Raw genomic sequence first — 27,315 nt, forward strand, 5'->3', positions numbered from 1 at the left:
GGGAGAGGAGGTAGCAGAAAGAGCCTAGAAGAGACACAATCAGGATTGATTTTCTGCTCCATTTTTATCTTCCTTCAACAAAGTGATCAAATAAAGGTTGTTAGAAATCCCTTACATTCAGGCATGTCCTCCTTCTGACAATTGCTATGCGTAGTACAAAAAAACAATGCACCCCTTTCAGAAGCAGTTAAAATAGCTCATCTTTTTCAGAAAGTAGACTAGAGGTTCTCAGACTGGGGGGAGTAGGGAATGAATGAGGAGTTACTGTTTAATGGGTACAGAGTTTCTGTCTGGGGATGATGAAAAAGTTCTGGAAATGGATAGTAGTGATGGTTGCACAACATTGTGAATATCTTTAATACCACTGAACTGTACACTTTAAAAATGGTTAAAATGGCAAATTTTATGTATGTTAAACACACACACACACACCGGCCTTTTTGAGGAATAGAATGATAGGAGTAAACAACATTCGACTTTAGCTGATTGCTGCTGATTACCTCAGGTGTGTGTTGTGTGTGTTTGGGAGGTTACATAAGGGGACTGATAAAGTGCAAGTGAATTTGTAGATAAAATTTAAAAAAAATGGATGGCAGCAAAAATATGACATAGAGATACCTAAAACACTCTATCCTGCCCCTTTTGCCTGGTTGACTCCTGTGTTTTATATCACTTTTTTTGGAGCACCTTGTAGAGCAGTGTCTCTCAAACTACACTGCATATAGAAATCACCTGGGGACCTTGTTAAACTGCAAATTCTAATTCAATAGGTCGGAGGTGAAGCTCTAGCCTGCATTTCTAACAAGTTCCCAGGTGATACTGACACTCTAGATCCACAGACCACAAATTAGGGAGGGCTGTGTAAATGTAGTTCGTCCTGATATCCTCATGTCTAACAGAGTGATTGGTACACAGTAGGTGTTCAACAAATATTTGCTGAATGAATGACAGAGTATATTATATAGTGTTGTTATAGGAGTTTGGAGGAGAGACAATCTTTCCTTTGCTACAAAATATTTAAGGTGTTTCTGCTTTTATCAGTTATTCCCTTTGAAAAATTACTTCATATTCTGTAGCATAAGGATGTGAGTACTAAATTATATTTGGCCTTGCTACCTTGCTGCCTCAACTCTAATCCTTGAGATAGTGGCCCTATCTATACACATGAAGGATAATGAACTGTGGTTTGCAAGCTTCTGAGGAAGCTTTACTATAGTCTACGATCGCTGCAAACAAATTATCTTCATCCAAGGAGGGAGCAGAGTGCAAGGAACCTGCTGACGCGGGAATTTCCAGATTTTGGTGCCTGAGCAATTGCCACTTTGACCTCCTCAAATCAAATAAACAGCCTTTTTAATAATGTGAAAAGGAGGTTCATTACCCTAAAGCACACGAAAGTCATAACATTGCCATTATTTGGTATTATGGTTTACGATGATGATAACGACACTGGCAGTTGAGCGATTAAGTGTGTGGGGGAGTTGGGGGAGGGGGTAGAGGGCTGTGAAGATAGGAGAAAGAGGAACTACATCTCCCAGAATCCCCCGGAAAAGTACACGCCGCGGCGGCAGCGGCGCCCCACCCCTGTGCCCCCCCCCCGCCGATGACGTCACAGATGTGACGTCACGGCGTCCAGAGCGAGGCTGGGGTAGAGAGGCCGACTGAGCTGGAGTCGTCCGCTTGTCGTGGAGGCTGCTAGGGAGCCGGCGAGGGGGTGAGCGGGCGAGCAGAGCAGCGAGCTACAGCAGGCAGGAGGGAGCGTCGCGCGGCACTGAGTAGCGCCAGGGCCGGGCCGCGGCGGAACCCACAGCCGGAGAGAGGCAGCCGGAGCCGGGCGCCGCGGGGTCCCCACCCCCACTCGGCCGGACAGTGCCCGGTGTTCCCCCGTGCGGGGGGCGGCGGCGGCGGCTGACTGGACGGGACAGGACCGAGGGGGTGTTGCCACCTCCACCGAGGAGCCGGCGCGGCCGCGGGCTCCTCAGAGCCGGGGCCCGGGGCCCGTGACAGACGGGCCGAGGAAGGGAGAGCAGCGGCGGCGCAGGCGACGGGGAGGCAGCGGCGACACCATGTCATCCCCCAGTCCGGGCAAGAGGCGGATGGACACGGACGTGGTCAAGCTGTATCCTTCGCGGAGGGGGGGTTCGAGCTGTATGTGGGGGGGGGCGGTGTGGGGATGCCTAGGGCACCCCCTGAAACCCAATCAGGGGCCCTAGGGCACTCCAGGCCACTGTTCGAGGCTCCCTCCCTTCTTTCCCTCCCCCCAGTGCCTACGGCGGCTCCTTGGCAGCTCCCAGGAATCGAGAGCCTTTTCAGCTCCCCCTTTATCTGCAGCACCCCGAAATGTGCGTTTTTTCCTCGCTCTTCCTGCACCCCCAGTGCCCGTGACTTTCCTCCACGACGTTTAGACTACCAAATCGCCCCCCCCTTTTTATTTGCAGGACCAGCTAGCCACCTCTCTTCACCAAGCCCACCTTCAAGATCTCTCTTTCCTGTTTGCTCGATCTTGATTTAGGTACTCGAGATAGAAATTCCCGAGTGAAGCCTTTCTTCTTTTCTTGAGATGCCTCCCTTCCCTCCACTCACAATGCCTCAAGAACTGGGGTAACTCAGGTGACCTCCTTTATCCCTAATTCCTTTCTATATTAGGAAGAGAGTAGTCTGCTCAGTGCCCCTTGCAAGTGATAAAGAGCTCTGAGTGTTTTAAATCAGCGACCCCTGTTAAGCTTCCTGGCCCCTAGAAGAACCCCACTATTTTTCTTACCACTGACAAAGCCTATGCTAAGCATAGTTGTATGTGGCGAGGACCCCCAGGCCCTCCAGCAAGCCACCCTCCATATTGTGGCTATGACAGCTAGGGGGAGGGGAAGGAAGAGGATTTCCTTGACAAAATAGCTTCTATACTGGCCACTTAAGCAAACACCCTCCATGAGTATAAGGTTCTTGGAGAATAATTGCCTTCATCTTGCCAAATGACACCTTTTATTTTCCTACCCTCCCTCCCCCAACTTTATGTACTCTGGGGGTAGCAGTAGGAAAGCTGTAACTGATAAGAGTCCTTCAGGCAGTGGTTTTGGTTGGAGTCCAGACTGATTATTTCATGACCAGCTAGAGAAATTCGCGAAGGTTCCTGTGACAAATTGAGAAATTTTTTGAGGAGTAATTTAGGGGGTGCTGGAGGGAGGAAATGAGCCCAGTGTTCTGAACAACTAATCACTGGGGAGAGGGGGAAACGGGTAGGGAGTGGTAGTGTGAAACGCAGTTGAAAAGTCCTGTCTCCTGCTTCTCTTTCTCCCTCACCCCCATCCCCCTACCATTTCCCCCTGTTGCAGGGTTTTGTTTATATAACTAAAGTTGTTTGGCTAGATTCTTCAGGTGAATTCCTTCTTTCTTCCTTGTATTACTGTTTTTGACTGGACGTTTTACTTCTATGAAGAGATCGATGATTGTTGTCAAATACTCAGTTATGGAATTCGCCAAAGTTTTAAACAAGTAGTTTTTGCATTTAGTTTGTAAGTGGGGGATGGGGGAGGGAAGTTGACTGGGCAAGAGATTTTCTTTTCATAAACTTCTCAAGAATAAGGTGTTTTTCTCCTCTGGAAAATGTGGCTAGAAATTAGGAATGTAGATAAACTTCTAAGTTTGTGGGTATTGAAGTTTAGAATTTGGGGAAGGTGGGAGTGGGGATTAGAGGAACAAGTAATGAAGTATGTATTATATACCAAACATATGTCCAGGCACAAGTGAAATGGACTCTTTATGAGCTGTTTGTGGCTCTGATTGAGTTTTGTAAATGTGTGAATGATACCAGTAATGTTGGCTTTTCATAAGGTTGCAGGAAAACTTGTGTAACTATGGCTGTGTGTACATTTTACACAAAGCAGTTTTGGGTTTTATTTTTGTTTAGAAACTAGGAAATGACATGGAGGCAGAATCTGAGTTATTTTTATCTTGAATTGAGTGTTCCTGTCACACCTAATGCAAATTTCTACCCAATATTTAATTGGGATAGGGGTAGGCAAGAGAATGCCAGCTGTTTTTGATCAATGTCAGGTTCTTATTATATACATATACCTTTTTAGAAGATTGAGGATAAAGGGTGAGGCCTAACTTGACCTGATGCCTTTTCCATACACTGTCTTTTGTTCATTTAGTAGTTGTGGCATCTAGAATGATTACCGCATTTAGGAGTCAGGGTGTGGGGGGTGGAGAGGGAGAGGAAAACAGACAAAGAACAGCAGGGTGTTCTTTCTTTTTTTCTTCCCCTAAGTGGCTTATTTCATAGCTTATTTTTAGTTAGAAGATGAAGAAAGGCAAAGATGCTTTGGCCTTCTGTTCTTTCCCTTCCTTCCTCCTTTCTGACAAAAGAAAGCAGAGGCGCTTTAAAATCATAGATCTGAGATAGGACATAAGTCTCGGGATTTAAAAGGCAGAGGTTATCTTTGTTTCGTGTTTGTTATTATCTGGGCTAATGTAGTTTGAAAGTTAAAATTTTCGTATTTCCTTTTGTGTGTGCATGTGTGTAGTGGGGTGAGAGATTTTTGTGGCCTCCTTTCTCTGTTGAATTCACATTAGTAGGCCCAAATGGAGCCAACAATCTCGAGCAAGGTATATTTAGCAAAAAAATTTAGGAGAAATTCCCCAACCCACTACTAAAATGAGCACAACTGTGTGAAAAGGCCGGGAGTTGAAAATGAAAGATGGTGGAGAGGAAGTGAAAAAGGTCTGAAGGAATGTACTTGCTTTTTGGCCCTCAGTGTCCCTTGATGATTTCTTTGGTGTGGAGGCCTATGGCTGGTTTCATTGCAATCTCCTGTTTCAGCCCATTTTTGGATGTCTCCTGAGTGTAATTATGCCACCACAATTTACAGCCTGGCAGGGAACCTGTATAGTAGGAAAGTAGCAGTGTGGGGGTAGGGAGAGAAGAGGATGTGTAACTAATTGGCCACTGCCTTCTTCCACCTCGCGAGGTTCTTTCAGTGTCTCTTTCGACTCTGGTGGTTTGGAGTTGGTGATATTTCTTTTGTGACGGGTCGGTAGGAGGAGAGCTGACTCCCAAGTTATGCAGGGAGTGAGTGTTTTGCACCGATGCACTTAATAATCTGGGCGATTATGTTCTGAAACTCTGACTCATTCATTGTTTCTCTTCTGAGCCTTTGCTGAGGGTTGTGCAAACCTCTCCAGGAGCCTAGAAACTGATATACATGACTTTTGGGCCCTGTAAGAATGTGTCCCAATCAAGAAACTTGTAATTAGCCCAAATCCTGTGGAATGGTCGTGAATAGTGTGGCCATTAGTCTGCAGAGTCAGGTAGATTGGTGAAACTGTGCTGTTTCCAGCCTGGCAGCCTTTGAGGTTTCCATCTCAAACCAGGCTGATTATTTAGATTGTCTGAGAACTGGGACTCTAGTGACCTTAAAGCGTGATTTGCCCTAAAGGAATATCGGTTTAAGTTCTCCCTGGTGGAGGAACAAACAGCTCAGATTACACGGGTTTCCTTGTCGTTGGGGGTTACTTGTCTCACCCTGTTGCACAGCTTGGTGATCCTTTTATCTGTGAACCAGTGGCCCCTGCTGAAGGCTGGAGCTGCTTGTTTTGGAAAAGCGTATGCAGGCAAAAGGCCGCAGGCACAGCTCCTCACAACTCATTGGCTGCTCTGTTACTACCCGGAAAAGGAGGAGGGGAGGAGCTACCAAACAGCTGATGGAGTGTGTGGCCAGAGTGTGTTTATATACAAAAGAAGTAGGGGCTGGGGAGGCTTTGTGAGTGGTGTTACAAGATCAAGTGTATTTTCTAGGAGTAAAAGGAGAAGAAAACCTCACCTGCTAGAGTGCAAGAAATGTTCAAGGTTAAATCAGAAAAGTGGATCTGATAGTAATGGGTACTTTGCATACTCTATATTTGTGATTGGTGCGAGATTTTGGAACTAGTTTTATAACACCAAAAGTTTTCAGATTCCCTTTTTCAGAGGGAGTGCAGTAACTTAAAACAGGATATGTTGCTACTTTAAGTGTACTTGACTGACTCACGCAGGAATTCAGAAGTATGATAGAAATGAAAGCTTCCCTACAAAAGCTTTAAGAGGGCTGAAAAGGGGCCGTGACTTATACTAAATTCATTACCAGCATTAGCGAATCTTACAGAATGCTGGGTATCTGTTTAAGGGTTTCAGAAGCTTTCAGTAACAGTTCATTGCAGTTCATCCCCTCAGACAAACGTTTGAGTACCACCTTTGTGCCAGGCTTAGTGTTAGGCGTTGGAGGTTTAGTAGTGAAAAATTCAGTGTGGTCATGATGCTTATGTAACTTGTGAAACAGATTTTTTTTTTTTTTTTTAAATCAAAGTACCAGCTGTGTACAGCAGGTCAGCACAGTATGTATCACCTTTTTGAATAACTTGTATTTACTTTCAGAATTGACTTTTCAAGGAATAGAAAGGTTAAAGTGTGAATTTTATGCGATGGCATGTATGCGAAATCAGTGTTCCTGTTATTTTAAACAGGGGTCCCCAAGCCCCGGGCACACACTGGTAATGGTCCATGGCCTGTTAGGAACCAGGCCGCATAGCAGGAGGTGAGCAGTGGGTGAGCGAACAAACTGGTCCCTGGTGCCGAAAAGGTTGGGGACCACAGATTTAAAAGATAGATGTTAAAAATGGAAACAAGAAACATTAAAATTTGTAGCCATTTGTCTGACATCAACTTTAGTATTTTGCTGTTAATCAGTAGTTATTCTATCTCCAAATTAGTAATCTTTAATGTTACTCTTTGATTTGTGCTCAAAGTGTAGACAATTGTGTAAAGTTTTAACTAGCTCCAGTGCCATTTGGGAACCTGTGTTTTGCCTTTTATTTCCTGTGGCCTCAGTGAGCTGATGAGGTAGCAAGCGGACCAGTTTAATGGTCTGTAAGCTAGAAGTTAAAAGTTTTGGAATCTCTCAGTGTTCTGAATTTGTCTTCTCTGCCTAGATTTTGGTGACAAATATAACATACTGGTACTTATTTTGGTTAATCAGAAACCTACATGAGTAAACAGTCACAGCTTTAGGACATCTGATTCCTGCAGTACAGTTCTCATAAGTTGCATGAAAGCCTAAAAATTCAACTTTTGGGGACAAAAATCTTTTGCAGATGTGACCCATGAAAGTCCCTTACCCTGTTGTGTGTGCATGTGTTAGAAAAACATGGATTTTTTGGTTTTTTAGTGTTGCACAATTTCCCCAAGCACCTTGACCTGCATTTATATAATGGTATATATAATTAGGTATCTTGTTTAGTCTTACCAGATTTAATGGTTCCAAGAATCATTGGATTTTAGGCACACGTCACATCTGCAAAAATACTTGTAGCTTTTCAACTGTAGACCCACAGTGTACATTTTAGTAAAATACTTTAATGAAAAAACTTAGTTGGATTATATAAGTACTAAGGTAACTAAGGAGAATAGAAGTTACAGAAAGGCAAAGAAGTCACCCATAATCCTATCCTTTAAACAGTGGTTCTCAAATTTTAGTGTCATCTTAATTATCTGGAGGGTTTGCTAAAACAGGTAGCTAGGTCTCACTGCTGGAGTTGTCCCATTCAGTGGGTCTAGAGTGGGCCTGGGAACTTACATTTCTAACAAGCTCCCAAATGATGATAATGTTGGTCCAGGGATCACGATTTAATAACCAGTATCCTCGAATGTTAACATGGTGGTTTTTTCTTATCAGTTCTTTTTTTCTCCCAGAATATATTATTTTCAACCTGTTGATTATACTGCATATGCCCTGTTTTTGCTTAATATTTTTGAAATAATTTTTCACAGTTAAAAATATCAGACTTAATGAGTAGCTTATGTAATATGCCATTCCGTGTATGTGCTGTTGGCTAATTCTTTGCCATTTTTCTGTGATAAGTAAAATCGAAATTAACCTCTCGTGCATAAGGCCTTTCCTGTATTTTTGGATTATTTTTGTTTTCCAGAAATGGGATTCTAGATCAAAGAAGATAAACAAACATTTGAATGAAAATATTTAATTAGAAATCTTGCAGCTGGCACTCAGTGGGCTTTCATTTTGTTCTGTTGTGTTTTTATTGGTGTCATTTTGCCACTGAAGCAGTCAGCCTGACATAGTAATAAAAAATGAGTTCTGACCTCTTTGTTTAAACTTTAACGTTTTTTGTGGTAATGGTGATTCTCAAATTAGGGATACTTTTGTGTTACTCAAAGTGCTCACTGTGAGTTGGTGGGTTAAATATCTTACATTTATGAGCAGATAGATAGGGACTGGCAAGAGCTATAGAATTAGTTTTGATACCCTGAATTTTTTTCTTTTTTTTTTACTGAAGTATAATTGATACGAAATACTTGCATATTTAATTTTGATGTTTTGACATAAGTATCGCCCATGAAGTCTATCACCAATCAAGATAGCGGACATATGCATTTTCCCTAAAAGTTTCTTGTGCTCCTAGGTAGTCTCTCTTCTCCCTCCCTCCCAACCATTGATCTTATTTCTGTCACTATAATTATTTCGTATTTTATAGAATTTTACATAAATGGAATCATACAGTATATACTTTTTGTGTGAATTCTTTCACTATACTTTGAAATTTACCTATGTTATTACTATGTAGTTCTTTTTTACTGCTGAGTAATATTTCATTGTGTGGCTATAGTACAGTTTGTTTATGAATTCACCTCTTTATGGACATTTGGGTTATGATCAGTTTGAGGCTATTACAAATAAAGCTGTGCTGGACATATGCTTTCTTCTTTCTTGGATAAATAATAGGAGTGGAATAGCTGAGTCATTTGGTAGGTATAGGTTTAACTTTTTAACAAGTAGCTTGAATTTAATTTTTACTGATGATAGTCTATATTTCTTACACAGATTGTGATTTTAAACTTTCAATTGTATTTTTTAAAGGAATTCCATTAAATAGCATGATCCTAAAGCACTGATTCTGTCAAAGTTAGTTTCGTAGCTGGTCTTCCTTCTCTCCCATTCAAAATTAGTGAATTAAATTTTCGTTGTGAAATATTTTTGTTTTGTGGTCCTTCAGCAATTATGGTCACAAATAATTGTTATATTTTTGCATTTGCTGGTAATACTCGGTAAACTTTTTTGAAAAGATGAGCACACTTTTTGTTGGTGGTACCCTTTTCTTTTTGTAAAGTACTGATAAAAATTTTTTTTAACGTTAGTTTTTAGTTAGCACCTCCAGATACCTTTATAGCAATTTACAAATATTTACATAGGATTCTCTTGAGATCTGACTAGTATCTTCAATTTTCATATGGACTAAACTCAAATAAAAGGAACCAATAGCAACTCAGTGGCAAAACTGGAAACAGATTCTCAGAGTTAGAGTATCCCTTAATATGTTTTCCTGGAATCTTTTTTAAAATTAATTTTTAACAACTGATGGGGAGTTTTGTTACTTTATAGCATCCTATGTGAGTTATTTGATAGGCTAATTAATAAACATTGCCATAACAAAGAAGTACACGTTGCTTTGTAATAGTTGGTACCGTCATATTCTTTCTGAAAACTTAACAAACATTAGAATTTATATATAGGTGTGTACGTGTGTGTTGCTTAAAAAATTAACGTCTTTATTACTGATACCTGGAACTTTTAGCTTTGCTAACAAGAAAAAAACCTAGTTGATGCCTGTTTCAGGTTGGAGGCAGTGCTAATTTATTCAGTGGAAGACTTTGGTTCAGTCGTCAGATACAAGGATGGTGCTCTGAGCACGTATATCAGCGTATATCAGATTGCCAAAATGCAATTCAAGTGCAGTGTAGACACCTTTGAAAACACAGATGAGTCTGTACTTTTAAGGTGCTGCTGTTACATTAGTGATTTTCAGGTGGGATTTGCATTTGAGAAGAATTGTTATATTTTTATGGGCAGGTGCTATGGTTATTGTAGTTGCTTTTCTGTACCTCACCAGATACTTGGGAAAGGTGACCTTTTGTTTGCAGACTGATGCTTATGGTGGTATCTGCCATGCCTGGCAGAACCCAAATCTTCTAGAGCCTGGTGGTGGAAATCCCTACAGGGTAGCTATATGCACATGAGAGAAGGAGGATCCTTTTTGTCTTCCTCCGTTTCTTAGGTATCTAGGGCATAGGTAGGTGGTTTGAATAGGTGCTACTAATCTTTTAACCTGGCCCTGCAAAGAAGTCAGGGAGAAATAGCAAATCCATGTGAAGGGGAGAGGCGTGGCTGGACTTTGTCAGCCTTGGGGAGACAGGCATGGCCGGTGGGTCTGTCTTTGGGCGCACAAAAGGTGCCTAGGCTATAGCACTTGTAGGAACCATATTTAGGGATTTAGAAAATTATTTAATTGGTTGGGAATGGAATCTTTATGTCTTTTGTTCCACTTCCTGGTTTCTAACTTTAAACCACTTTAGGGAGGCATTATGTATGAAAGTAAGAGATATTCTTTACATGTGAAATTGTTATTAATGTTGCAAATTATGCATTTTCTTTTTAGTGTTAGGCAAAATGTTTCTTTTTCCATGTGTCATGTTTTTATCAGGTACACTTTTCAAGGTTTCTTGGATTATAAAATCTTACTCGAGGTAATATAAATAGAAAATTAGATACAGAGTGTGCCTGGTTCGTGTTACCTCAGAAGCAGTTGGGTTACTACTTAGCCTAGTGAAAATTAATTTTCTCTAAAAGATGTCAGTATAACTTTAGTTATCTGGATATTGCTTTTTCAATCAATTTACATTGCAAAGACAGTTTCTGAAAGGTTGATTTAAAAATTCGGGTAAACATTTCCATTGTAATGTCTATCTGTAGAAGGTTGATTTGGTTAGAATCATGTCCATAAGCGACTACCAGGTGTTACATAGTTGGATATGTTGCTTTATGGTCTTAGAGACTACTGAATGTTTAGTACCTCTTTGCTAATTATTTTTCTAAATCTGTGAATAAATTAGTATATCTCCTTGGCAACAAAGCTTGAAACTACAAAAGGAAAGAAACTGGGATTGCTTTTTCTTATTAACAGATGGTAACTTATGTATGACTTTTAGGGAGACCCACAAATGTGAACTAGTACAGTAGTCCCCCCTTACCTGCAGGGTATACGTTCTAAGACCCCCACCGAAAGCCTGAAACCACAGGTAACACCAGACCCTACGTATATGTTTTTGCCTATACATACATACACTGTCCAGCTTCTCTTTGGCATATCCAAATTGCCAGCTTCACTACTCTTGTGCTTTGGTGCTGTTATTAAGTAAAATAAGGGTAACTTGAACACAGTCACTGCAATACCTCGACAGGTGACCAGATAACCAAGATGTCTGCTAAATGACTAGAGGATAGGTAGCGTATACAGCATGGATACTCTGGATAAAGGGATGATTCACATCTGGGGTGGGATGGAGCGAGACTACGTGAGGTTTCATTACGATACTCAGAATGGCATGCAATTTAAAACTTATGAATTGTTTATTTCTGGAACTTTCCATTTAATATTTTTGGACCATGGTTGACCATGAGTAACTGAAACCATAGAAAGGGAAACTGTGGATAAGGGTGGACTACAGTATTTGGTCAGATCACTAATCCAAATTAAGGCTCCTGCAATGAAATCATCCCATGATGTAGATCTTGAACGTTTGGATTTTTATTACAAATTATATTTTCATTCAAAGGAACAAACACAGAAGGGAAATGCATTTTAAATGCTTGTGGCTATTCTGACAAAAGGAGTTTTAGCTCTTTAACTTGATGGCTGATCTCAGTGTTGCTTTAAAATATATTTAAGTAGATTAAAATGTAGGACATAATACCTGTTTGATAACAGAATCATTAATCTTGGCAACACAATTTGACATTAGCATCTGTTAATTTTGCCAACGAATTCATTCAATTCATCATAGCCACCATCTTGATAATGAATGAAGGAAAACCTGTATTTTCCTTCTTTAGAGATTAAAGACAAAAAAGTTTTAAGTCACATTCGTTTTATGGGTGGAAGGAGAGGAAGTAGACCTTTGAGTGTGTTCCTTAGTCTAATTATCTGGATTGCTGCCCATTTCTCCTGGCACTAAAGAAAGGCAGCTCTTGAGTGCTGTGATTATCAAATGACATTTGAGTATACCTTTATTGAGTCATTCATGACCTTGTGAACACATTTGCTTTTTTCTTTCTATAGGCTCTTGGGTTAGGATAGTTAGGTACCAGATTCTATCTTTAATTAATGTGGCTTTTCCTTTGAGATTTAGCTAAGAGTTTTATAAGATGTAGACCGTGATATATCAGGAAGACTGCTGGTGACTCATAAAAACTATAATGTTTTATATATTTCAATCTATATGCCTGTTTTAGTGTTCCTAGCTTATACTTTGACTAATTTCTAGGAATTGAACAAGACAGTTAAATTCACTGGCAGGAAAGTAAACAAATACACCTTTCGAGAGGTATTTCCAGACCCTTTATAGTAGCTTACATTCAGGCTTAATTAAAAATAGTGAAGCCGGGTCCTTTTTTCTGGGAGTTTGAAAATCAGAGCATACTTGGCCTATTTCATTTTGTGCAGCTTGGCAATTATTTATCAAACTCGAACTTATGCTAAAAATGTATAGTAGTTTACAACTTTGCTGTGTATCCTCTGTAAAAATAAGCTGCGCTTTAGTTTTGCTTTAACTTTGTTCCTCGAAGGCAGGCACAGTGGAACTTGGCACCTGAATTTTGTGTTCTTTAAAGGTTCTGATCTCTCCTTGCCACTGAAGAATTTGTTTTTTTCTAAGCTATTATTGTACAGTCTGGTTAGTGTTTCTGAGATTGAGAAGCTGCTATTTTAAGTCTAGAGGTCTCTGTCACCTAGCACCCTCCTGTGCTCTTCAGGCAAGCTAAATGGGAGTAGTCCCCTGACTCTGTGGGAGCTTGTTCCTAGGATTAAGTTTTGGCCCCTCTGCATCTCATAATTCCGTAACTAATGAAATACCATGTCTGCTTGTGCTTATTCTCCATTTTGGGGGGTGACTTGATATGTGTCTATATACTCAAGCCTTTGAACTGGATTATCTTAATTGACAGAGATACATGTCTTTCTATTTGCTTAATGGGAAATAGAATTAGAAATTCTTTTTTTATAGAATCAGAAAATAGGGTATGACTTGTGTGCTTTTCAATCGAGGTTTAATACTTATTTTAATGAATTGGATAAAACATAACGATTTTAGTCTGTCCTGGGTATTTTATTCTTAAATGTCATTCTTTGGTCAGCTCTGATGAAGTTCTGATGACATTTTATTTACAGTTAAATTTTACTAGATATTATACTCACATAGACTTTAGCATGTTTTTCTACTTGGAGAAAACCTGGAATACAAATAATAGTATTACAAAGCAATGGTCATTTATTGAATAGAGGGGCTCTTTGAGTTGAAATTGATAATTGTATTCTTTCTGGCAATATCATTTGTGCCCTTAAGTAACAGTTTGAGAAATACTGAAGCTTGGCTGTACTGCTTCAGATTAGGAGAGTAAACTGTGGAAACTTTGTTTTTATTGTTGACAAAAAAAGAAGCCAAAGTTGAAAGAAGTCTGCTTTTCATCTGTGACTTATGAAATCAGTTTGGCTACTTAGTATTCACCTTTATTATGTGAAAAATAGAATTAAAACAGTATAGCCTAATGCCTCAGTTAAACCTGTTTATGAATGTAAGAGTTAAAAAGAAAAAATAAAAATGACTTGGTAGATTTTAATATAAACGTTCTGGTATCTCTTTACAACAATAGGTTAGATGGCATTGCCTTTTGTATTCTTGAGGTGTCTGAATTGTGTGTGCCCTGTCAATTTAAAAATAAAATAAAGCCCCTAAGTGTACCTGATTTATAGAAGCTTTTATCAGGCTAGAATTGCAGCATGCTGTTCCTTTCAAAAATTTATGTGTAAGTTAAATTATATTTTGTTTTTTAAAAGGTAAATTAGGGAATGGGAATATAATTGAGTAAAAGAATATGCCCAGAGCCAGGATAGGATCCCATCAGAATCTGAAACAGTTCAGTATCTAAGCATTTATGTATTTTGCTTTTATGTCTTTTAATACTCTCCAGATATTTTAAATATATCTTTCACAGAAAATTTACGTGCCAACATTTTTATTAATATTTAAGCTCTGAGTGCCTATAGTGAATCAGTTTTGCTTCATGTTGTAATTTTAATTATTAGTCTCAACACAGCTAAGCATGTATAAAAACTTTAGATGCTTAATTTTTTAAAGGTTGGTATGAAATGAAAGAAAGCTTGGGATGTAAGCAGCCCTTCTCATTTTCTACTGTTTTGCCTTAATATTTGATAGTTTTTGACTTTTTAAAAATAAACTGTATTTTAGATTTATAGAAAAGTTGCAAAGATAGTACAGAGATTACCTCTATGTTTTCATTTTATATTATGGTGTCACAGTTGTCAAAACTAAGGAACCAGCGGTGGTACACTGCTATAAACTCCAGGGTTTAGTCAGATTTCACCAGTTTTTCCGTGGACATTCTTTTCTGCTCCAGGATTCAATCCAAGAGACCACATTACATATAGTGGTCATGTCTCCTTAGTGTTCCCTAGTCTGACAGTTTCTCACTCCTTCCTTGTTTTACATGACCTTGGCAGTTTGGGAGTACTGCACGTATTTTTTAGAGTGGCCTTCAATTTCAGTTAATGTGACTTTCTCCCCTCTTGATTAGGCCTCAATCATGAGGTATTAAAATTTGGCCAAATTGATTGTAGGTTTTTGGAAAGAATACCACAGAGGACCTCATGATGTCACTGGTTATGTTAACCTTGATTTATGTGGCTAAGGTGGTGTTTGCCAGTTTTCAATGTGAAGTTACTATTTTCCCTCTGTTTTCTTTGGAAGCCAGTCACCAAGTGCAGCTAACACCTGTGGGGGTTGGGGGAAGGAATTTGGATCCTCCTCCTGGAGGAAATAATTGTTTTTATCTTTTGATTGTAATGTATCAGTGCATTAATCTTTTTAGTGATTTTTGTACAGAAATTACACTTGATTTTGAATTAAGGGTAAATTGGTACTACCTCTTTATAAATTATGATGTATTAAATGGGGTTGTGGTCTAGGAGCACATAGATTTGGTGAATTTGTTAAGTAGTTTGCATGGCAAATTTAACTTTACATTTGGCTGTTTTTAGATCTATAATAACATTTACATGTGAAAATGAAGATAAACTTAGGATGAATTGTGAAGCTATTCATTAAGAGCCTCATAACTCAAGAAAGTGCAGTTCTGTAATCTTAGAGTTTTAGACCAGAATGAGAATTTAGGGGTAAGGTAGTGATAATGCTGTTACGTTCTTTATATCTTTTTATTAACTACAACAGGTCTTCGGATAACGTTTTGTTAATGTTGATGAGATGCTGTAGGAACTTAACTCTTATTTATATCAATTAGCCTATGGTCAAAATGGTTTCTTCGTACGTTGTTTTGTGCAGAATCATAGAACCTATCTACTAGGTAAAGTGAGGACTTACCGTAGTTACAAAATAAACTCGTAAGAGAGAAGGACATATTCTTAACAGCTGCTAATTCTAGCAAAGGGCCATTATTTTGGCCTATAGAATCATTTTACTCTATCTTAAGGAAGTGTATTTTTCATCATTTTGTTAACTTTTTTTTTTTTAAGCACTTCTATTTGTAGTTTCAGTGAAAATCTTGATATAGTTGTAGATGGCAGTTTTAACCAGAAATTCAGTTATTATAGGAAGATTAACAGTGTAGAGTGTAACTTTTTCCTTGACTTAAGAATTTTCTAAGCAATTAAAGCTTAATTCCTTTAAATGAAAAAAACTTTTGTGTACTTGGACAGTTTTGGTATATTTTTATTTTGTCTGATGTTTTTGCCATTTTCTTCTTTCTCCCTACAATAACATTAACTGGTTTCATGAAAGCCTTAAAGTATATACAATACATTATTTTCTTGAGCAGAGTGGTAAGGCTATTGAGTAAGTGACCTCTGGAAAAGTAACAGCGAGATACTAAAATTTGGCCTAACTCATTTTGTCTAGGCTAAAAAGTTAATCCAAAGTATTTATTCCTCAGAGGCTTCCTTGAAAATAGTGAGGAAGAAAGGTAGAAATTGAGTATTAATGGGGACTATCTCACTAGTTATAAATATAGTGGTAATAAATTCTTTGCAATTGTTGAGAACAGTTCAGAATTTATATATCAACTCAAGGGGACACTTGGCTTTTTGTGTGTTATGTAAGTCAGAAGTGTTTGTAACCAGTTGTTTATTGGTTTAGTAGCCCTGGTGGTGCATTTTCAGACCTTCGGCCTTTGCTGGCATTCTGGATGTCATGTAGGTGCTAAGAGTCAATAGTGCGTGACATTTAGGGTCATTTACTGGCTCGATGACTCTGGGCAGGTGTTCAGCTGGTTCTTTTGTAACCTGTTTCCTTTTTTCACTTTAAGTTTGAGTGCCCCTGTGGGCCTCTTTTTTTTTTTTTTTAAATTAAGACTTTTTTTTCTTAGAGCAGTTTTAGATTCACAGCAAAATTGAGGGGAAGGTACAGAGATTTCTCATACTCTGCCCCTGCTCATGAACAGCCTCCCACATTGTGAGCATCCCCTGCCAGAGTGATGCATTTGTTAACAGTGGATGAACCTGCACTGACATGTCATTATCACCCAAAATAGTTTGTTAGGGTTCACTCTTGGTGGTGTACGTCTTGTGGGGTTTTGACAAATGTATAATGACATGTATCCATCATTATGGTATAATACACAGTATTTTCACTGCCCTAAAAACCTGTGCTCTGCCTATTTGTTCTCCTCACCCCACTCCACCCCACCCCCTGGGAACTACTGATCTTTATAGCTATCTCCTTACCTTTTCTAGAATGTCATATAGTTGAAATCATACAGTCTTTTCAGATTGCCTTCATTTGCTTAGTATTATACGTTTAAATTTCGTTCATGTCTTCAGGGCTTGATAACTTCTCTCTTTTTAGCACTGACTAATATCCCATTTTCTGGATATACCAGTTTGTTTATCCATTCACCTTAGTGGGCCACTTTTAGTAAATAGAGCTAATGCTCTTTAATGGTTTCTAATTTTTCCAGATTTACCTTTGTACTTTTCAAAAAAAAAAAAAAATCTTTTAGTAGCAAATAATTAAATTCCATCCTGCTGGCCCATTCTGTCCTCAGTTCTTCCTTTTTTATTTCCTGATACTTGTTCTGAAATATGTTATGTCCCATTCTAACTTATTTCACATTCTTGTAGCATCTTGCTTTGAGATACTATGGCCCACTTTTTCTGGATAAAAACCTGAGCTGCACAGATTGGTCGAAAGTGCTGATATCGTAGATTTAAGTCTAGTGATGGGTCTGGAGCCAACTAGGCTTTCTTATGCTCTTGTCCCTTATAACACGCATTTAACTTTGCACATGAACTGGGTGCTCAGGAAGCACCTGTTAAATGAATTAAGATAATATACCACGGGGTTTTCACCAAGTCCTTGGATCACTTTTAGACTAAACTCTGACACCTGTGTAGAAACAACATGGAAATTGTGCTGGAGAGAGGCACATCTCCCTCAAATGATAGGAACTTTAGTTCTTTTATGTGCAGATGTCATTTTATGCACACCGTTCATTTTTCCACATGTAATGTGTCTTTGTGTTCTGAAATTGTCCTAAATGCTAATACTTTATTAAATGGCATTTTCAGGTGATTTTTGTTTTAAGATTCTTTGATTGCTGGTTTAAGATAAAAGGAAATTACTAAGATTGTGGATTGGGGGAAGTGAAGAAATAGCTGTAACTTCTGTTACTTATAAAATAGAATACCTTAAACTCATCCAAATCATATAGCTTGTTAATACTCTTACACTTGGGAAGTATCTCAAGTTCCCTTTGCAAATTAATAGTTCTGAAGATGGCTTTTACTAGCTTAAGGTTTGGTATTATTTACTTGGTCTGCTCAGAACTCCATTGAGGACCTTTATTTTGTGTTTATTTTTACCTTTCACCTGTACTCTTTGAGAAAAGAGCTTTTATTTAAGAAATGCTTTAACAGTTCACACCTATAAAAATTATATGTGGCCTGTTTTTAGTTACTCAGAATAATGGGGAAAAATAGCCAGATATTTAAAATCTTACTTTACAGATGCCAAACTTGAGATTTAGTGATAAATGTTTAAACCGTGTATACACATAAGTATAACTTTTTTCTTTGTATGTGCATACATGGGCTGTTAGGAACAGATTTCTGCCCCTTAGGTTACTGCTCTGTTCTTTAATCATTTGAACCCTCTTAACACAGAGGTTCCAAAATGTTACCTGCAGACCCCTAGGGATCCCTGAGACACTTTGAAGGAGGACTGTAAGGTCAAAACTTGTTTCATAGTTAGATTAATTCATTTTTTGGCTTTTTTTGGGGGAGGGGCATGTTTTGACATTTATAGTAATGGTGCAAAACCAGAGTGGTCAGTGCGTTGGCACACAAAATTGTATCGGTAGTTGTATTTTTCATCATCACACACCTACAGTTTTAAAAAAGGCCCCAAAGTACAAGAGTAGTGATGCTGGCAATTCGGATATGCCAGAGAAGCTGTAAAATGCTTCCTTTACGTGAAAAGATGTGTATGTGTATATGTACATAGTATATCTAGGATTCGGTACTGAGTCCTGGGCATCCAGGTGGGGGGTAGCTTGGAACATACTCCCTGAGGATAAGGGGGACTACTGTATGTTAGAAGAGAAGTTGTCATATTAAAAAGTCTAGGATATGCTTTATTTGTACTTAGCATAGTGTTGGCATAATATTAGGTTCTTTAATAAAATATTTGAATCAGATTGAATTGACTTACACAATAAACTATGTAAATGTGCATTTAGTCAAGAAGGAAAATTGGTGTTGTGTGAAGAATGTCAGGTTTGCACTGTATTTTATAGATTCTGACATTTTTCCTGCATCTTCACATCTTTGAAATTGAGATGTCATAGTTGGTGGTGAGTTGCATTTTGATTGTCAGCTTTTTTCTTTCATGGTGTGTTGTAACAGTGGTGTATCATTGATGTGATGAAATAAGGTAGCTCTTTTTATGTGGAGAGGAGGAGGAAGCACATTTGGATAGCAGTTTACTTCTTGGCCACAGGATATGCTGCATTAATTGTTATTTTTATAACAATTGGCACTGAATTGACTCTGGGCAGTTGACGTTGGGGTCCCATTGTTAGAATATTTCATTCATAAAGCAGTTATCTTTATTCCAAGGTAGAAGAATAGATTTCAATGCCAGAATTCAGGCTTTAGGAAAACAAACAAACAAACAAATGTGTAAAACTGATATAAATTTTGTTTTTTAACATACAGAACTTTTTGTTTTTGATCATATTGTTGATAGAAATATAATGGTAAGTATTGAGTTATTCCCATTTCTGTGTAAAGCAGGCCTTGGGAGGTTTTTACTGTGTAGCTGTTGAAAAAAGAATGAAGAAGAATAGCAGAATTAAAATGAAAAAAAATTTTTTTTAATTAAAAAATTTTAAATTTATTAGCACTTCATTGAAGTTTGAGCAATTAAATAATTTTACTTTTGGCTTCGGTTATTCTGAATCTAAGCACTGTTGATATTCTACATGGTTTTATGAGGACCTTGGAGGTGCAGATGCTCATTTCTTCATCTAAAGAGTTTTTTCTGTTCTCTTGTATAGATCTATTTAAAGATAAGTTACTGTATTCTATTATTAACTTTATGTTTCTGTTTAATTCAATGTAAAAACAAATAAGACCATAACATGGAGATACAGTTGACCCTTGTACAACATGGGTTTCAACTGCACGGCTCCACTTTTATGTGGGTTTTTCTTTTTTCCAATAAAAATGTACAGTAGTGTAAATGTATTTTTTCTTGTCGTTTTCTTACATTTTCTTTTCTGTAGCTTTATTTTATAGTACATATACAAAATATGTGTCATTCTACTATATTTGTTATTGGTAAGGTTTTTGGTCAACTGTAACTATTAGTAATTAAGTTTAGGAGAATCAAAAGTTATATGTGGGTTTTTGACTGCGAGAGGGGGTCGATGCCTCTAACTCCTGCAACTGTATAAAGATACTACACAAATAACATAGGCACCCTTAAAAATATACTTAAAAAGAGGGTAGGACCTTGGAAAAGTATGGAGTTGTATTTTTAAAGTCTTGAGAAGACTTCCTGGAGGAGCTGACTGTCATAGAGGCAGGAGGTAAATATGCAAGAGGAGAGTACCTGTGGGGGTGGGACGTGTCTGGTGGCTTAGCTTGATTTCAGGATCAGAGGTTGTAATTTAGTCAAGTGTTAAGTATGTATGTACTAGAATGCAGTGTGTGACCAAGGTTATGTGGCTTGTCGTAAAGTGAATAGGGCAGGCTTTTTGCTTTTTATAATCTAATGGACACTGTGGAGCCAATAAGGCCACATCTGATACTTTGCTGGCGGTATAATCTGATCACTCATCATCTGTCAGCTAAAGGAAGACTCTTGGTAAGGAATTTACCTGCAGAGGTTGAAATCTGATTGTGAGTTGGCAGGTGTTTATAGAAGAGAATGCAGAAATTTGCGGCATGTTATATGAGAAATGATTAAGATAATATTTTGAAATGTATATCCTTTTCAGATATATACTATATTTGAAAAGTAAAATATAGTAGCTTGACCATAGGCTTCACGTATTTGGATTTGGTTTCCTTGTTCAAAACATGAAGAAAATACCACATTGCTTGAAGGATCATGTGAAATAATGTATGTGAATGCATTTAGTATGTAATTGCCCAGTGAATAACTCAAGAATTGTAAGTGACCGTTACTAACACATCTGAAATAATGTAGGTAGGCAGGTAGGCACATAAGGGCAAGGTAAATGTCATCAGGGACCCAGATTCCTTCTGTTTTTTTTACCTAACTGTATTTAGTGAATGGCTTACTCTCTAAAGGGGTCACTCCTACCATCACGAGGAAGAAAAGGGGTAAGACAAAGGGATAAACTAGCTGAGGCTGTGTTCCCCACTCCAACTTTTCTCAGTATCCCTCCTCACAAATTGCACTTATATCCTAGGCGAGAAATGTTAGCTTCCCAACCCTAGCTGCAAGAGAGGCTGAGAAACTTTGCTTTTTGACTTCCCTAAATAAAATCAGTGTTTTATTAGTAAGAAAGAGGGGAGAATAGATATTGGGTTGGTTAACTATCAGGGTCTGCCACATTGAATATTAATTTTTTTTTTAATTTATATATTTGGGAGCATTATTGTTTAAGCCTGGCTTCCCATGAAATGCCCCATGCCTTGAATTTCAGTTCATAAAATTTCTCTCACTTATCCCATGTCTTCTAGGTTCTGCTCTGCTGGGGGGCTGGGCTTCTATGATAAAATTCTTTGCCCTTGGGCATTAAGGGAAAATAAAAACTGTTTACTGGGTTCTTTTTGTTTATGGTGTAGCTAGTATTTTCAGACTTTAATCCAGAGGACTTAATTTGGGAGTTTGATGAAGGAGAGGCATTGCGTTAGTGTGGAAATTGCCTGGAAGACCATCCAGGGTGCTTGCCCTATGTGCATGACTTGTGCTGCTTTCACTTCCTTCTTAGGTGTCTGTTTTCTTATCTATGGAATAAGGAGTTGGCTGAGATGATTCGAAATCTTTGCAACTTGAATATTCTGATTTTATCTATAGACATTTTGCATATATCTCTTATGTGTGCATGTATAAAATGTAAAAGACCTTCACAGCCATATGTATTGCCTTCTAGAGAATAGAGAATTGAAAATAGCTTTATAACATAAATTTAAAATCTTATTTTAAATCTTATTTTTCCACATAGATTTGGATAGTAAAAATAAATAAGTTCTGCAGTTTATTACTTTCTTGGTATGACTATTTACTAGGGCTTTTTAGAAGTATGAAATAGGAAACCTTGACATTTTCACTTCTGACTTTGAAATACGGTAGTAAAATGTTGCTTCATATTAAGAAAACTGCATTAATGTTAAATTTGAGTAAGGAAAGCCTCTGTCTTATGCCAGTAACTGTGTCGTCCTTTCATTTCTAGGAACAATCCCTGGAATTAGTTGAAGTATTATGAAATTACAGTTATTAAAATGCTACTCAATGTTAACTCATCACCTGCTGACCTGAGAATTCAAATGCTTTGTTTACTGCGTTTAAGTCAAACTTTGACCAACTCTATGAATCAGTTGTTACCATTAATACAGATGGTGGAATTGAGGCAAGATGTTATGGTCCTTGTCTGGTAACGAGGAGCAGCCAATTTAAGAATGCCTTCTGATTTTGTTCTTTGAGGCATGTAAATCTGTTCACTATATATTTCAGGAGAGAGAGACTTGTGGTTCCCTCATGTCTTGTTTCAGTATTTTTCATATAGAGTACATCTTGAGAGACAGTATGATTTAGTGGACGGGATAAGGCCCTTGTTTGAATTCTTTCAATTAATGTAATTTTAAGCCAGTAAATTTCTCCTTCATCTTTGTTCCCTGGTTCCTGGTGTAATGAACGGTAGATTTCAGAATGCTTCCATGTTTTAGAACCAGTCCTGTCTAATATCAGTCACCTTAGATGTTTGTAATTGGAAACTGGGATATCTTAGCTAATTAATTAGATAAGAACAGGGATTAAATTATAAATCCTTTTACCAAAATTTGGCTTATTAGTTGTAAATGTGATTAAGTTGGCCTTATTGTAGATCTTTTTCTTTCAGCTGCCACATTTTTATGAGTAAAACTACAAAAGCAGATAAAACTTCATTTTATTCTAGAAGTTATTTGATAAGAGGAGTTCAGATAGACTTGCATAATGATGGTAACATTGAGGGTTTTTTTGCCCAAGAGATATTGACTGGAAAATTTTCTTTATAGTTTACTGCGAAAACTCTAGGTTACAGAAAAGTAGAAATAATAATGTAAATATAGTGGTAACTAATGTAAATATACTTGTTCATTGTGCCACCATGTAGACTCAGTAATATTTGCCTTGTTTGCTTTATCATATATATTTTTATTTGAACATTTGCGCGTTAGTCGCAAATATCCTAATACGTCAGGACTTTTCTATGTGACCACAGTACAATTATCACACCAAACAATATTAACAATTTCATTTATATCATGTAATTTCTATAGAGGAACTCTCAAAATGATGAGAATGTTTATCCATATTCAAAGGAAGAAAGAGTAAGTAGATATTCTTACTCTTTAAACAATTTAACGCAGTATTAAATAAAATAACGCAGTAATTTAACACACATTAGTACCAAAAAGATTGCTTTAAAATTTATCCTAGTGGGGTAAATATTTTCCAGTGTTTAGAATTTAAATTAGCTTTTACAGCTGCACATTTTTAAAAAATTTAGCAGTTTATGCAGAATGTACTTAAAGTGGACCCATATTCATTGAATTGGTTTTTTTAAAGCAAAGTGACCACATGGAACCTTGATTGACATTCATGGTATGTGTATGTATTTTACACAAACTGCAAGTTGAGCAAAAGAAGCCCTTTTATTTGAATCCATATTAAAACCTTTAAAAAAATAGATTAATCTGTTCTTCTGCTCTTAAATATGTACAACGGTGAATACAATTGGACCCTCGAGATTAAAGAAAGAGACAGTGATGCAGTCAGCCTAATAGAAAAATAGTAATACCTGCTACAAAAGGCTGTTGCACCAATTAAATAAGATGTGTACCTGGAGCTCAGCACAGTGTCTGACACACAGCATTCAAAAGTTAGCTTTTTGAAAATAACATGTGGAGAATGTATTGATTTGGAGCTATGGACACCAGGACATTTTCAAGGTTGCTTTTTGTTTTTTATATGTTCTAGTTATTTGCTCATTTAAAAATGTTTTTTAAATGTTGAAATATTTTGAGCACCGCAACATCTGAGGAGGAAGATTAATAAAACAGGATCCATTAGCTAGTTTTGTCAGATTTTAACATTTTGCCTGATTTGCTTCAGAAATTGTTTTTCTAAAAAAAGGAAATAAGACCTGAAGTTAAATCAAAGCCCCCCGTGAAATCCTGCAGTCATTTTTTGTATGTATCCATAAGTAATATGTAGCATTGTTTTGCATGTTTAAAGAAATGGTGTCATACATTTTAGCTCAGTATTACTTTTGAGATTAATTGATGTTACTAGAAGTAGCTCTGCTTCATTTGTTTTTAACTCGTAATAAGTTACATGCATGTACCTTATTTTACATATCCATTTCGTTATGTACATTTAGATTATTTCCAGTTTTTCATCATTATATATAGTACCATAATAAACATTTATGAATGTCTTTTTGAGCACATATGTATTTCTCTAGGGCAGTGTTTTTCAGACTTTTTTTTCGTTAGAGACAAGAAATGTACTTTACGTTTATAATCCCACCATATGTATGTATATATATATGCTTACTGGTAACTATAGTTTTATAAAAATAATTTATTCTGAAAAAATATTTACCCATACAATGTGTGAGATGCACACTTGAGATACATATAATTTATATATAGATATCCCCTCATTTAAAAAAATGCTAATCAGGAGCTGCACTTGATCAATAGTGGCTAATGTATATAACCTGAATCAGAATTGCTGGTCTTAGTGATGCACATCTTCAGCTTTGCTGGAGATGAAAATCGTACTCTTCAAAGTAATTATACCAAACTTTTCATTTCTATCAGCAGCAGTTGAGACTTCCTGTTTTTTCGTCTCCACACCAACACTTGTCTAGCTCTCTAATATTTGCCAATCTGATGCATATGAAATGGTATCCAGTGTTTTCTCAGTCTGTTTTCTAATCAAATACTTTGATTGCCTTTTCTCTGTCAGACTCTTTGCAAAGCAGTAAAGATGCTACCAAGAGAATCAAGACATGGCTTCTCTATTCCAGGAGAGAGGTAAACTTTACCAACCTGTGAGTGGCAGAGGGACACAGAGGAGGTAGTAATGTGCTGCCCACTTGGAAATGTGCTGTTGCAAGCCATGAAGCTTGACCTTGGCCTTGAAGCAGGAGTAGATGTTTTCAGACAAAGTTGAAGGACAATTCAGGTAGAGAGTACAGGACAAGGCAAAGGCATAGAGCTTTAAAACCACATGGAGTCCCAGTAAGAGGCCAAGAGGAGTCTGCAGACATGTGGCAGGCTGAAGGAGTGTCGTACTACAGGCACTGAGAGTCACTGGTGAAGGTTTTAAGCAGAGTATTAACAGGTTTTTGTCTCCCCTCCTCCCCCCTCCAATCTAGAAATGGATTTTGGTATTTTAAAGATCTGGTCCATCAAGCTTTTGTTTTCAGTTGCAAACTCATTAGCTTGGCTCTTATTTATTATTGCCCTTTTGAAACAGGGAAATAATAGAAATTGATATTTTTCCTTTGAACCAGAGTTGGTCATTTGCTTTCCAAAATAGAAATAGTTGCAGCTGGGAATGTGATACATTTGCTCCTATCCTTGCTCCTTTTTTTTAAGTGAGACAACAGATGGTCTTCACAGTATTTTCTTTCTATTATCAAATAGGAATGAGTGTAGGTTTGTACAGGGTTGGTAATTTTGAGAACTTGTATTTTTGGACAGTGTCTTTTATGAGGATATTTTCAGTCTTTGTCTCTCTTGCTACATCATAGCAAGTATGAATATAATTGAAAGAACTTTCTTTAGAAAGCTCGAGTGCCTCTGTTAATCAACTGTGTGTATGTGTGTGTGTGTTATAGTAAAGTATAGGAGAGATCTCTTTGGGGTCCTTGCCACTTTTGACATTCCTCAGCTGCCAGTCTTTTTTTACGAGGAGTGCATTTGTCTTGCTTTAAGGCATGAACGGTGTGGCCTGCCAGCATCTAATTTAAATAGAAGCAGTTTTAGAGACCAAGTTGGAGGGAGTTGTAGTATTTTGAAATTCTCAGTGTCTTAAAAGAATAAATGTTAAACATATAGCACAGAAGAGCAAACACACTCGGTGTATGCATGTTTGGTGTTAGCTCTTGGTTTTCTCACACTCGTATTTTTTTTTTCCTTTTTTTCTTTTCCTCCCCCCCTTTTTTTGGCTCTTCTTTTTTTTTTCCTTTTCTCCACTTTTGTTTTAAGGAGAGTATTTAAAGGTAAGTTTATTGAGATGTGGAACAACACTAAGTACTGCACAGATGTTATTTTTAATTTAGGAAAATCATATGCAAGTTGATTTTTTTAAAAGAACTTTTCTAAACCTTAACAGTTCACAGTTTTAGTTGTCTTTCCTAGCTACTTGATACTTGAAAAATCACACACTTCCCTCTAATATCTGAGAGGCTTTTTTTAGAAAAGAAAAAAAAAAATCAATTTAGGACTTAATTCAGAGAGAGTGCTTACTGAGAGAACCCAACCTGGGATTAAAAAATTTAGACGGAAGTTTGTGTTGTCTAATATTTCTGTCTTTGCCCTTTCCTCTCAGAATCTCCCCCTGTATTCATTCTCTCAGCCTTGTCATCTCCTGTCACCTAGCCAGCCTCTAACACACACAAACGCATATATGCATACAGAGTTTAACAGGTGGGGAAGGGGTAGGGATGTGAAGGTCTGTCCTCCAAGGCTGACTGGGACTGTTATATTTGCTTCACGCCTTTAGCAAATGTAATGCATGTTAACAAGTTGACAAATGGGCTGGATCAGTCAGATACAAGGTGACTGTTCTAAAATAAACAAAATGAAACAGCATAATCTTGAATTTGTGCGGGCATCATCTGAGACTGATCAAGTGAGACTTTTGCAGGTGGTTTGGCCATTAGCTGTGAGCATGCTAGAAGTGAACAGGATATTCTCTGTATGTACTGTATAACCTTGAAGTCTCGCATCTATTTCCATTTCCCCAGGAATGGAATCTAAAACAGAAGAGCTACTTTGCTTTCCATTAGCTTTTAAAACAAAAGTGAGGTTTGTAAATCTGATCTAAATTGTAGCATAGTGCTGGAGAGGATGCCTCTGGTCCTGGACTGGATATTTGGTGAAGATTTTTAAAAAAAATCTGGTAGAAGTTGAGCGTAGATAAATGGTTTTAAAAAAGTAAGATAACAAGAACAGTAACCACTTGTATGTATTTGAGAAATTTAAAGCAAATCTGTTAAGATCTGTATAAGCTGAGCATGTTGATTTCTGTGGTGGATAAAGCTGGTGCTGTATCTGAAGACTGTTTTCCTATTTTTCTTAGATCCCCCTTAAAGGGATATGTTTAATGGCAGAGGGCTTCTATGTTAAGCCAGTTACAGTGCCCATTATTTGCCTATAAAAAAAGCTGAAGTTATTTGAAGGAAACAGGTGCAGGAATATAAGTCATTTGAAAAT

The 27,315-nt window shown here is 37.5% G+C and overlaps 1 protein-coding gene across 2 annotated transcripts in view; it reads left to right on the forward strand.

Annotated features, from left to right (window-relative positions):
- Positions 1–1,614: 1,614 nt before the first annotated feature.
- Positions 1,615–27,315, forward strand: part of UBE2H (ubiquitin conjugating enzyme E2 H) — a 91,704-nt gene continuing 66,003 nt past the window's right edge. For both annotated transcript variants that reach the window (XM_006910524.3, XM_006910525.3), the window contains exon 1: positions 1,615–2,119. In XM_006910524.3, coding sequence (XP_006910586.1) covers positions 2,067–2,119 — 53 coding nt within the window. In that variant the 5' untranslated portion in view covers positions 1,615–2,066. The remainder of the gene's footprint in view (positions 2,120–27,315) is intronic.

Source organism: Pteropus alecto, unplaced genomic scaffold (genome assembly GCF_000325575.1).
Source record: "Pteropus alecto unplaced genomic scaffold, ASM32557v1 scaffold22, whole genome shotgun sequence".
Classification (NCBI taxonomy): domain Eukaryota; kingdom Metazoa; phylum Chordata; class Mammalia; order Chiroptera; family Pteropodidae; genus Pteropus; species Pteropus alecto.